At 33.6% G+C, this 13,607-nt stretch overlaps 2 protein-coding genes across 3 annotated transcripts; one reads left to right on the plus strand and one right to left on the minus strand.

The window, feature by feature from the left end:
- Positions 1-829: 829 nt before the first annotated feature.
- On the minus strand, positions 830-6,624 carry LOC144856328 (zinc finger protein 277-like). 2 transcript variants are annotated; one of them, XM_078714305.1, is made up of 9 exons: positions 6,519-6,624; positions 3,673-3,956; positions 3,307-3,398; positions 2,913-3,152; positions 2,499-2,544; positions 2,158-2,370; positions 1,626-1,768; positions 1,357-1,531; positions 830-1,058 (listed from the first exon to the last, which is right to left on the minus strand). In XM_078714305.1, the coding sequence occupies exons 2-9, from the start codon at positions 3,909-3,911 to the stop codon at positions 905-907; spliced, it is 1,302 nt and encodes a 433-aa protein (XP_078570431.1). In that variant the 5' UTR covers positions 3,912-3,956; positions 6,519-6,624; the 3' UTR covers positions 830-904. The 2 variants fall into 2 exon arrangements, with proteins under 2 accessions (XP_078570431.1, XP_078570432.1); XM_078714306.1 differs by having other exon boundaries at positions 3,673-3,951; positions 6,519-6,580.
- Positions 6,625-6,694: 70 nt separating this feature from the next.
- Positions 6,695-13,481, plus strand: LOC144855160 (UDP-xylose and UDP-N-acetylglucosamine transporter-like). Its single transcript, XM_078712975.1, has 10 exons — positions 6,695-6,826; positions 7,187-7,300; positions 7,682-7,784; positions 8,017-8,066; positions 8,181-8,262; positions 8,926-9,004; positions 9,637-9,746; positions 10,366-10,441; positions 10,818-10,893; positions 11,479-13,481. Exons 1-10 carry the CDS (start codon positions 6,750-6,752, stop codon positions 11,723-11,725), a joined length of 1,014 nt encoding a protein of 337 aa, XP_078569101.1. The 5' UTR covers positions 6,695-6,749; the 3' UTR covers positions 11,726-13,481.
- The last annotated feature ends 126 nt before the right edge of the window (positions 13,482-13,607 follow it).

Here is a 13,607-nt window from a genome sequence, read left to right on the forward strand (position 1 = left end):
TACCTTCCACAACAACCCCAAATTCTCATTTTTGTGTGTTGTGGGTGCTAACGCAACAGCAGTAGTAGTTCATTACTTGCCTCGTAGTCTATGCCATGAAATGTCAGCAAGGGGGTACAATACAGTACCATGTTGATGAGTGTGACCACTGTTGAAAAAGGGGTGGGGGGAAAGGAATTATCCTTGTACTAAAGGGTCAAAGGTGATCCATATAAGTCTCCATTTTGTTAATGATATAAAGATACAGTTGTTTCTTTATTTACCCAAATTTTATGCAAATGATGGTACTTAGATTCCGTAGACGAGTCATGGAAGGGTATCACAGGGCGATACATATCTAGCGCATAGCTGCTGCTTTTATCTTTTTAGTGTAAATGTTTTTAACAATTTTTGGCCAATTTTATTCATTAGCCTAAATTAATGACTAAAATTGTAGTTTACTAAAAGTAAATAAAAAAATGTAAACATTTTCTTTTAAAAATTGTTTTATTTGTTGTTTTTTAAATCATTTTACATTACAAAATATATTCTGACAGACTCCAATGATGGACATGCCCGTTTTATTTCTTCAACATTGAAGCCTGTATCCTTTTGAGTTCTAAACAAAGTTAATCTCTGTCTACACTATCAACTTTATGTGACAAAAGTGATGTGCCCATATATGGACATGATGATGATCACTACCATATTTAGGTATATCACTATCATATTTGGGCACATCACACTTTTTTTGTCAAACTAGTTTGATAGTGTAGACAGAGCTTCAGTAGTGAGGGCATGTTGAATTTGTATTTCCCGTACTCTATGTATAAAGCACAAAACAAAGATATCTATATATATAAGATTACTTTTATTATCTGGTATTCTTTCCATTATATATATTCCAACCATAGCAAAGTCTTTGTTATGATAATAGGTTTAACAACAAGAGACCATCTTCTAGTTTCCTCATCTCTTCATCAATATCTTCCGCAAGGACCACTGTATTTTCCTCCTCGTTGTCATCGTCTTCCAAAGCACAAAGAAGTGTGTCATTCTCATACGTAGGAAAGAAGTATCTACAAGATCAAAACATGGTAACATTTAATAATTACTGCACAATTTCGACAAAGCACTTTCATAGAAATATCTTATGTAAACTTTAATTTTACCATCTTTCATGATGATTTCATATCTCTACCATATTTAAGCATATCACTACCATATTTGGGCACATCAAACTTTTTTTGTCAAACTAGTTTGATGGTGTAGACAGAGCTTAAACTATGAATTTTCAGGCTTTCGTAGATCTTCGTCTATACATTTGTGCAACAGAATCTCCGATCAATCTAAATATATATAGACATGATGACTTACTGTGGCTGATCCCACACCTTGCGGTCAGGTATTTGTGATATGTGTTTTTCTTCGGTCATATGCTTGTAAATTTCGTCATCCGATGTGTATTTTTCTCGACAAACAAAACAGCTGTGCTGGTGCATTTCTCGACGAATAAAATTGATTAACTTAATTTGGTGATAAAAGTTTAAATCTGCAGAAAACAAATTGGAAATTGTTAATTGCTTTGAGTTTCATAAATGGAATATAATAAATAATTTTGAAAAAATAATGAGAGCCAATTTTACCTAATTTTTTTTTAATAACGCCAAGATCAAAACTGTGAACTTGTGTCATGTGACTCAACATGGTTGACATTTCAGAGGAGTTGTAAGAGCAAAACAAACAAACAATATTCGCACTTGCATCATCATCCCAATCTTCCCAGTTTCTGGTGAAAAAGAAACAATTAGTATATAGTAAATGTAGGCCTAACAATAATAGTTTAATACAATTAACATACATAATAATAAAACAAAAGAAGATATATAATCTCTTAGGCAGAGGAAATAATATTACTAAATCAATCTCATTGGTAATTTTTCTTAGCAGCACTGGAAGGAGTTTAGGACAGGGCAAACGCACACACTTGTACATTGTTGACAAAAAAAACCTGACTTGACAAAAAAACATGAAGTCTGGAACCAATGCTGCCATAATGCAATGCACCAACCTACAGCGTCATAGTTCCTAACAAACAACTTGGGATTGCTGTTTGTTATAAAGAGACATTTTGGAGCATCCCACCAGGAATTTTTCTTTCATTTATTAATCACTTACTCAGAGTCTGGGGATTCACTCCGTGCTGCTATATCCCTATCATCTTCTGCCCGCACATCTTCCCAGTTTTTACCCATCTCTAAATAGTTTATAATGTAATATTTGTCGTATTCTTTATTCTTTGGGTTGACTTTTTTGTGTTGCTTTTTTCTCATGTGATCTTTTAAAGTGGTCCTGTCACGAAAAGTTTTCTCACAATATAAACATTGTAATCTAAAAGACAAAAATAGACCCGTTTGATTAATAAAAATGTTTTAAGTAAATTTATATTTGTAAACATTCTTGAAATATGTTTTTTTCTAATATTATACATGATTAAATTATTATGTTACATAACTTACTTATCAAGCTTTTCTTGTAACTTGTCTAAAAATTCATTCACAAAAACTGCAAAACAAAAATATTTTATAAAATCGTTGTCATAATCATAATTTTATTTACTGTACTATAAGTCAAGTCCACTAGGAGGTAGTATTTGTGAACTGCTGTACTTTCCTTGTACTCTTTGTGTTCAACTTATAGTCCACCTTATTCTTACTGTATATATATACTGTATCTCCACATAGTTTCTGTAATACAGTGTCACATGTATCACATGTGACAACACTATTATGTTAAGGTTTACAGCCTATGATACCGGACAAATTGTATATTGTACATTGCGATTCAGTAGCCTGCAGCTAGGATGATAATGCTATTGTTTACCTTGCCTCTTCACCACTGCTGTAAATTAAATTAGTAAAGTAAATACTTACCAATATTATCGGATCTTCCTATTGCAAAACTGTGATCCTTGGATAAGTGATCTATCAATGCCATTCTGTTCCCTTCAAACACATCCCAACAAAACAGACACCGCCGTTTAAAGTTGACATCATCACGCTCCTTCTGAAGCTGGAGGAGGATGGAGTCGAGTCGTCTGCGTTGCAAGAACTCCCTCAAGCCTTTATCCTCTTGCAGCACATCGGACAATAGGTAGAAATCTTCTTGTTTTCCTGATAGAAAATATATTCTTTAATATGAATTAGTTCAAGCCAAACATTTTTTTAATTTAGAAACTTGACAAATATTCCATAAAATATCAACAATTCAAGTTTTAACTTTCAGAAGTTACACAAAATCATGGCAGTAACTGAAGCTGCCAATTACCTGGACTGTCCTGTTTGCAATTGGTTTTGATGACCGAACAGAAGTCTATGATTGGTTGTTCAGAAAATCGCATTTTCCAATATCCAATATAGCTGAAAATTAAAAAAAAAATACAGTAAAACCTCTCTTTTCGGACACACCCTATTAAGGGGACACTTTAATTCATTAAATCTATCAAGGGCATATAGGTTTTAACATCACAGCCAACCCCTATTAAGGGGACACTCTGTTGGATCCTGACTGAAGGTTCCCTCTAGGAGTAAGTCAGTCGACGTTAAAATCTTTGGGTGTTGTTGTTTCTGTTGAGAGAAAGGAATTTGTTATTTACCATGTATAGTTGCACATTGAGAATAACACTTTACCTACCCTACAAAATCACTAATCAAATTGACATCTGCTATCAGAAATTTATGTTCATCAATCATATGTTTCAGAAATGGATCTTTATCTTCTTTAACATCAAACAACATTGAACAAAATACACAGGTTACTGTATTAGTTCTCAGAGATTCAATCGCTAGATCCCGAGCATCACTGCTTTCTGGAAGATTTAGGGCTTCCAACTGGACGTCATCTTTCTGACTTGTTTCACCACCACTTGCCATATTAGGAGTGTATGTAAATATATAATCGGCTAGTTAGGGCCTACCCTACCAAAAAATATGGAAAGTTAAAAACATTTTGTGCATTTTCATAAGATAAACATTTTAATTCAAATTCTTTTATTTAAACATTGTTGAATTTACAATATTAAAATAACAATTAATAAATAATTAAAAATACAAGTTCACATTACAACATATAAAAATGACATTACAACAATATTTAAAGCATTAATAAAATAGCAAGCCTGGCTCTCCTACCTAGGCCGGGATCCAGTCAAGTCGCCCCATCGCAAAGTCGCCTCATACAAAGTCGCCCAATACAAAGTCGCCCCATCGCAAAGTCGCCCCAAAACAAAGTCGCCCCGGCACAGTCGCCCCATCGCAAAGTCGCCCCATTACAAAGTCGCCCCAACGCAAAGTCGCCCCAACGCAAAGTCGCCCCAACGCAAAGTCGCCCCATCGCAAAGTCGCCCACGGTTTTATTTCGGTATGATTATGAAGCGCCGCCGCTAGTAGTACGCTGTAGTCGGTTGCGTTTGATATCGATTGCGTTGTTACTTTGGTCGCGCTAAAGTAAATGTCGTATATACATTATAATGTTTATCCTATTATATACATAATTTGTGTTTTAATTTTTATTTTACAGGTTTTAATGGAGTGATGTGCTTTTTAAAAATCATTAAAGAAATAGTCCCTTGTTTGAAAGTTCTAAAAAGATTATCCCTGATTTATAGTTTCGAAAATGTTAATTTAATATGATTTTAAAATTAGTTACCAGAGCCACTATTACGAATCTTTCTTCAACCTACGCGTGGATACCAGCTCATTTTTAGGATAATATAATAAATGTGTAGTAGGCCTTCGTATAGATTTACAGTAGTTAAAACAATAACAGTGTTGTAAGACAATGAGTGTTATAGGCTACTTATTGATCATTTTGCATTTATTGACAAGTTATGTGTCTTAATTTTATAATGACTTTTCAAAATGAAGAAAAAAATAAAAAAATTTCATCACCGATATGATTGTTTTACATGCAGGTATTTTTGTAAAATTCAAAACGCTACATTTTGACCATGGAATAACCATCGTACAGTATCGTGTGCGTGTTTTTTAAAAAGGGGAATCCCCGACGGTCAGCAGAAAGACGTAGCAGCTGTGAGGAAACAGATACCAGAAGGCGCAGCTCCGATTGGTTTCAGAGAATGTTTCAGATGGCGAGTCGCCTTTTATTCAACAGCACAATGATCATTTTACTGAAGAAATTCTTTTCAACCCTTTTGGTTATAGAACATTCTAATTATCATGCCTAATAAATATCCTCATATCGGGTGTTTATTTAATTTTAAATTAAACAAGACAGTGAAGAGGCACGGAATAATACGTACACGGACGTACGACGAATACACACACGCACGTACACGTACGTCATCATTTACGACATATAGTGGTGATATGATGCAATTTTATAATGGATATAATGATGGGATTGCCTTTCCAGGCTTAGAATCAATGTTCATTGTAATACTATGTATATAATAGTAAACTGAATGTTTATAAATAAATTGTTTTACGTAATTTGTTGCATATAAAATAAAAGACACAGACGCAGCCTACGTTTCCTATAAAATATTTCACATTTAAATAATTATGTACTGTTAAATGACATTATGCTGGATAATACTATATAATCTTAAACTATGTTTACAAATTGTCATTTTTTAAGGCACACATCTTTCTCATCATACTGACCTGTAAAATAAAAACAAAAATCAATTATTAATATAGGCCTAATAATAATAATAAATATTCATCGACCAAAGTAAAAATAATCTAGATCGTATAACATCATTTTATCGCGACCAAAATTAAACGCGACCGATTTCGAACGCGACTGATATCATCGTAAAACTCCGGCGGGGTTTCCCCATCTTCAGATGGTGCGTTGTAGTGCGACAACGGCGGAGTAATTACGGGGGTTTCCCTCTGGTAAGCTAGCACGTTAGTGCGACCGCGGAGTGATTAGTCGGGGTTTCCTCTCTGATGATGGGGGTGCGTGCCGATTGTGTAACCTGAGACTACATGGCGGGGCTTCCCCTTTTATGCATACACGTTCCGTGTTATTTTGTGTATCATTGCGACATTTTACGCACTTGTAAACTATTTTTTAACGTTTTGGGGCGACTTTGCGATAGGGCGACTTTGTGATGGGGCGACTTTGCGATGGGGCGACTTTGCGTTGGGGCGACTTTGCGATGGGGCGACTTTGCGATGGGGCGACTGTGTCGGGGCGACTTTGTTTTGGGGCGACTTTGCGATGGGGCGACTGTGTAAGGGGCGACTTTGTATGGGGCGACTTTGCGATGGGGCGACTTGACTAGCATCCCCTAGGCCTAGCCTAGTCGTAATCCTCTCGCGGGCGTGGAGGGGTCCTTCTCGCGGAAGCTACTCTCTAGCCGCGCCTATACTAGCTAGGCCTAAGGTCTACCCATAGTCCTAGTCCTCTAGAGGCTAACTATGCCTAGCTAGCCTTATAGATGTATAACATAAATGTTAAGACATATCATAGGTCTACCCTAGAGAAGGTAGCCTAGCCCTATACTATACTTTGTTATGCAGTAAAGGTAAAATGCGGTCGCCGTGTGTGTGTGTGTTGTTTTGGTTTTTTTTTTGTTAAAATTATTGGCACGGTCACCGTGCTGATAGAAAATACTAATTTACATAAACGCGACACGCGGCGAGAAATGACACGCATGGTTGATCTTTGGTTGATATAAGTGACCCCCATAAAAAAAACCCATAATACAAAATATAATTCGGAAAAACCGGTCGTAAATAATGAAGTCTATTCTTGGAGTGTTGTTTGTTTTTATAGGATGCTGTTCTAACGTAATCTTTTTAGAACTTCTGGTAACGTAAGTATTGTTTATTATACATTAGCACCGGTTAAAAATAGGTCCGCCCTAGTAGGCCTAGGCCTAGCTAGGCCTTGGGCCAGGCCTACTAGCTAGGACTACGGTACGAGTAGTAGTAGGCGTTAGGTCCCTCTAGCTCTAGCCAGGCGAAGCGGCCAACTAGGCATAAGCCTGCCTATAGTATAGAGGGCTACTACTTCAGGTATAGGCCTAGGTCTATTTATATTATAGATGATACTACTAATCCTCCTACATTGCCTACCGTACATTATTCTAGCCTAGGTACCATATAACTTTTGATTTCAAAGATTTGCAAATGTCTGATTTTAATAAATTATAAATATGTTTTTGTTTTTACAGTGAATATCCGGGATGTGGCAATTTAATAACATTTGCTCAGTTTTTTATCATTTCTGTAGAAGGTTTTATATTTACCACTAGATTTGGTACAAAGAAACCTGTTATTCCTGTAGTGTAAGTATATACTGTATGCGTTAACTATGTGCAAACGTGAAAAATTTCAAATTTGCGCAAGTATTTCCTTTGCAATTTGAATACAAATAATTGATTCAAATTGCGCAGAAAAAAAAAAAACACAAGATATTTTTAGTTTATAAAACAAAAGCTTGTATAACCAAATCTTTTATGCATACATTTTCTAAATAATGGAAGTGATAAAATAAAAGATTTAAATGTTATAACATTGTTATTTTGGAGAATGATAAATCTGAATTAATGATTGTTTTTTCATATTTTTTTTTAATTTTTAGGAATGTGTATTCATATTTTTTAATTATTTAAAAAAAAAATTTCATACTTTGAACTAATTTACATATTTTCTTTTTTTTTTTACAGAAATTATCTGTACATGGTAATGTTCTTTTTTATTGTGAGTGTAGTTAACAACTATGCAATCAATTTCAACATATCTATGCCGTTACATATGATATTCCGCAGTGTAAGTATTGTATACTAAACCTACCTATGCAAAAAGGTTGTTCCAACAAGAATATTAATTTAAGGATTGGACCCTGACACTTGGTAAGGATTGAACCCTGGTACTAGGTCAGGATTGAACCCTGGCACTAGGTCAGGATTGATTGTCCCCTGGATCCTGGGATTGGAAGGCAAGCATGTTAATCACCAAGCTAGAACTCCACTTGCATTAACAATTATATTTTCTTTTATAGGGTTCATTAATAGCAAATATGATATTAGGAATAATGATATTGAAGAAAAGGTAAGTAATTAAATCGCTCAAAAATCAATTTTCAGTTTCTTTGTTAAATTATATATATTGTACAGTAAATATTAATGTTATAATGTTTGTATTTATTCCTGTTTTTTTTTTCAGATATACTATTTCAAAGTATTTAGCTGTTTTGATGATATCAGCCGGTATATGTACCTGTACCATTATGTCTGCAAAAACAGTTGTAAGTTTAAGTTTTCTTTAACTTAAATTTATCTTATTATTATTATTATTATATCTAAGAGAACCTGGTTTTATGATTGTTAATTGTTACTGGTGGTATTTGATATTATTGGAGTAATAATAACTAATCTATTAATGGTTAATGTTGCTACCTGCACATTGTTAGTCAGGTAGAATTTCACGCAGTTGGTGGTTGTTATAATATAAATTAAAAACCCTTTCATTAAGACTACCTCTATTTAGAGACTGCTAGATAAACAGTAACTGTAGATTGTTAATTATGAATCCTTATAATTGATCAATTTTGAACTTTGACCCTTATATCTGATTGATTACCTTCCAAATTCGTAATCTACTGAAAATTATCTAGAAAAGTTGGATGGCTATTGTCCCCCACCTACCACCAGGCTATTAATTAGTAAGTAGCCAATTCAACTGGATATATAAACTATATAATTAATATAAACTATGTGTCATTAGAGGCTTTACAACCCTGGCAGGGATGACCCTTGACCTTGGGATTGGAAGGCAAGCATTTTAACTACCAAATTTCAGCACCACTACAATATGTTTACTATATTTCATTATTTGGCTCTTCGTTGATTTTTTTGTTTTTAAGATTAATGAGTGATCTCTTTCTTCTTTGAACTTCTTGTTTTTTTAGAGTCGTGAGAGTGACAAACATAAACACTATGAGGAAGAGGATGAGACAGAATCAGCAGAATTTTTCACCTGGCTAATAGGTTAAAAAAAAGATATCAGTAAACCCTGGGTATCATTGCATCTTCTCTGCAAGCGTAATACTGCTGTGGACATTTAAACTTGCACATGACATACCAATGACTTTGTTGGTATAGGCCGAACCTAGATTCAAGATTCATTTATTAATTTAATAGGAAATTTCATTGCTTGCATTTAAAAATAGAATACAAATATGATACAAGATCGGTCAAGAAAAATTGACCTATTGCATTTTAGCCCCTCATGATCATAAGCCTACCTTGCAATTTTGTATTGGAGTCAACTGCAAACTAACAAAAATATGATACATTCTTTATTGTGAATCAATAACTTGGCATAAGATTATGTATTCTATTCACAAGTCATAGTGGTATTTCTTATTATCAGTATGCAATTTAATACTTTGTATAGTAGTACATTATGCTAGGTTTTAGTATCATGCGATCTCCAATAACACATTTTAATTGTCATTTGTAACATTGTTCATGTCGTAAAAACTGGTAAAAATAACCTACCATCCACCCTACGTTCAATACCGGGATAATTAGCATAATGCATATGATGTGCCTACTATGGTATATATATAGATAACATGCAAAGAAGCAGTATTTTTTATCTATTGTTATTCTTGTAGGTATTGGTATGCTGACATTTGCTCTGTTTATGTCTGCAAGAATGGGTATCTATCAAGAAGTACTATATAAACAGTATGGAAAACATCCCAGGGAAGCACTTTTTTATTCTGTAAGAATTGTTATTTCTTAACACTCATCTTGCTGTTTGCAAGTGCACTAGACCTGTTCTGAGGGTGGTACAATCCAGTGATTTCAACTCAACCCCACCCCAAACTCCTATAATAAAATTTTGATCAACTTTGCACACAATTTATTCAATTCTGAATGTTATTCGTTCTTAATAGTTTTCATTATTAATATTATTATTTATACATATTTCCATTTTCATACCCAAATGTCTGGGTTCCGCCACTACAATCTCTTCTTCTATAACTTTAATATAGTTGTTCATTAACATAAAAACAATATACTGTACAGTAAAACTTAGGTGCCAACAAATTGTCTTCTTCATAGGGTTCTTGTGAATAGAGTCAGCCATAGTTTTAAAACATATATTTCCCCTTTGTTTCTTGGGATTGTGTCCTGAATAAGCGTATCCCAAAGGGGGGAATCTATGGTTGTATAAAGTCTACACTATGAAAGTAGTTTGACAAAAATTGTGTGATGTGCCCAAATATGGTAGTGATATGCCCAAATATGGTTGTGATATGATGACATCGTATCAATATTTGAGCATTAAGTTTGATAGTGTAGACAGAGCTTTAGATATTGTTTTACTCTCTTTTCAGCATGCTATACCACTGCTAGCATTTGCCTTCATTGGCAAAGACATTATGCATCATGTGTCACTGTTCTCTCAATCAGGTAAATGATTTTAAAATATATTCATTAAATGAAATGTTAGTGAAATCATAATGTCCATATATTCGGAAGTCACATTTTTTTGTCTTATAAAGTTTGATTGTGTAGACAGAGCTTAAAATTAGATGAACCTGATTGAGTTTACTCCGTTCTATGAATGATTTAAGCTTATCCATAAGTTACATCTGTCTGTAACATGTTAAGATAAATATAGCAGAGTTACAATTGCAGTTTAGGTTGTTCTGCATTTATCACTTTTGGAACTTATCGGAAGAACATCAGAGTTATATCGAAACAGAGGTATTATTATCCATTTATGTGTTGATAGATAATATACTGTACATGTTATAACATACTCAATGTTATGGTTTTCTTACAGAACCTGTTGAAATTCCTTATTTGGGCATAGAAATGCCTATACTCTGGCTCTACATGATTGGAAACTGTATTACTCAATATCCTTTAAAAACATTTTTTTCACAATACCTCCACAGTTTTGAAGTTAATAGATTTAGCACTTCCAGATGATCCAAAAATAAGTTAGATATTTATGATAATATAAAACAAATACAAAAAAAAAGTGAGGCAAACTACCATGATTTAACATTTCAAACTTATTTGTTCATATTCAGGAATTAATAATACTGTATTTACAATGTAACATATTTCTAGGTAATAATGGTGTGTTGGGATTTACACCTACCTTTAGAATACCTTGAATTATTTTTTATTTTTCCATCCCACCAACCACTCTATAAAGCATCTTTGCCACCTGGATTAGGCCTTCTACAGAGACCACAATGATCAGCACAATCCCTACCCTTTATGAGCAAATTGTCTTGCAAGCAACATCACAGGCAGGTCTCAAACTCATGCCTCAAACCATTTCCAAATCCTTGCCTTAAACCCATGCCTCTCACATGATAGTCCAATGCTCTATATCTTGTCACATTTATCCTAAGCTTTTACAAAATCTAAATCCTAAATAAACATTTGATATTAATATATTATTTGTTACGTCCTTAACTCAATGTATTCACGTATGTCTGTATTCGATCTGTCTTCATCCTTACCACAGAATGTTCATCTCTCGTTGTTACGCTCGTCGTCACGTTGCGCAAGTTCGTCAGTTTGATTTTCTCCATAGTCTACTTTCAGAACCCGTTCACGTTCTATCACTGGATCGGTACTGGTATGGTTTTCGGTGGTACGCTCATTTTCTTAGGTTTTATCGAGAAAGTTACAAATGTTTTACGGCCACCACCTAAAGATGTGAAAGTGGAGTAACAGATTTTGCTATTTTTTAAATACTGTACCTTACAAGAAGGCTAGGTATGATTGAAGAATGAATACATACATTGAGTAACACAAATGATGATATGAGCATGATAAGAGTTTAGTTGGGGTACATGAGGGGTCAATCAATAATTAAGTATTAATAATAATGAATGTTATTCATTGCCACTGTACCTCATTTAACTTATGTAAAAGTTAAGTAATAATAATAATTAATATTACTCAATGCCACAGTACCTCATTTAACTTACGTAAAAATGTTGTGTCTAGAGGTATTGTCTTAAAGCTTCTGGCTACTCTAAATTACAAGACGTCACCACTGTCTCACTGTGTGTTCATATACAAAGTATACTAAAAGTAAGTAACAAAAGTAAAAACTGACTCATTTGAACGACCAGCGTAGTGCCATAGTGATGCGGTGACAGAGTTGTGTCCTCTATTCCCGAACGGCTTTCCTCATCATCATCTTGAGGACTAGCATTACACATTTTTTAGAGTAAATAATCTTTGCATATGTTTAGCGGTCTGAGGCTTGATATGGTACCGTATCCCAAGCCACGGCATTACAAAAAAATGTGTGTGATATTCAAACAGTTATTTATTAACATAAATAAATAGTAATTATAATACCGTAAATCCTTGGGGTATAATCCCACCCCCTACTTTTTATCTAATTTCACAAACAGCCATATCCTCGGGTATAGTCCCAGTATTGACTTTTGATCTGGATGTTGGAGTTTGATACAAGAAATCCTTACCAATCATTTTTTTTCCTGAACCAGGGTTTCCCTGGGTATAGTCCCACCCCCAAAGTTGGCCTAATTTCGTGTTCTAGCGGGTGGGATTATACCAAAGGATATACAGTAATAATGTTTAGTTATTATAAATTAGATAAGGAGTATAGGTGCTTATAGTGTCTTTGTAGTGTAAGAGCAGCTGCAATAATTTACATTTTTTTATGAAACTAATAATTCCAAATTTTAATATGGCTGGTTATAATCTCATGCTCGAGTATGGTAAATGATAATCCATTGTTGAAGCTATCTCAGTATAATCCCACCCCGTAATTTTCATACAAAGGCCCCTGGGACTATAGTTGGTCATATACATTAGTATAGTATATATATATTCCTTTTTCATTTCTATAAACTATGTGATGTGTGTGTAAACTATGAAATGGCATGTGTGCCAAAATGTTTTTTCTTAATTTTTACTAATATTAAGTTGAATTGCCGTCTAGAACCTAGACAAACATTAGTACTACAAATCAGATTACAAGTTTGCTGAGTTTTTCGTGGTAGTACATAGCCTGGGACAGATCCAGGATTGTTCAAACAAGGGAGCACTAAAAATATTATAGTTTGTCAAAAAAATAGATATCAAAAAGTATTTTATAATTTCATTTAACTGTCAAAATTGTGAGTTTGCTTCAATTTTTTATTATGCATGTATGTGGTTGTTGTTTATTCTATTATATGAATAGTTTTACTTTATTATATGATTATTCACAAAATTGGATTGAAGTAAAAAAAAATGTAATTGATAAAAACAGTAATTTAAAGAAAAAAAATATTCAACTAGAAGTACATTGTTTGGATGTCAATTGGTTACTGATTAAATTTAATTGTTTAATTTTTTTAAAATTATAATGTACCAGTATTATTTTGTTTGATTATATATACAGTAATAATTATGATATTGTGATGTTATTTATTTTTAACAAAGTACATTTATGTAGCATATTTTCCCACCCATCCGATGTTTTAAAAATTCAATAAAATTATAACGCATGATATAATAAATAAAGCAAAGAATAATTCTTTTATAAAAATTGGTTCAAAGATCTTTTATAGTTAATAATAATAATACCGTT

Source organism: Antedon bifida, chromosome 11, assembly GCF_963402885.1.
Source record: "Antedon bifida chromosome 11, ecAntBifi1.1, whole genome shotgun sequence".
In the NCBI taxonomy this organism is placed as follows: domain Eukaryota; kingdom Metazoa; phylum Echinodermata; class Crinoidea; order Comatulida; family Antedonidae; genus Antedon; species Antedon bifida.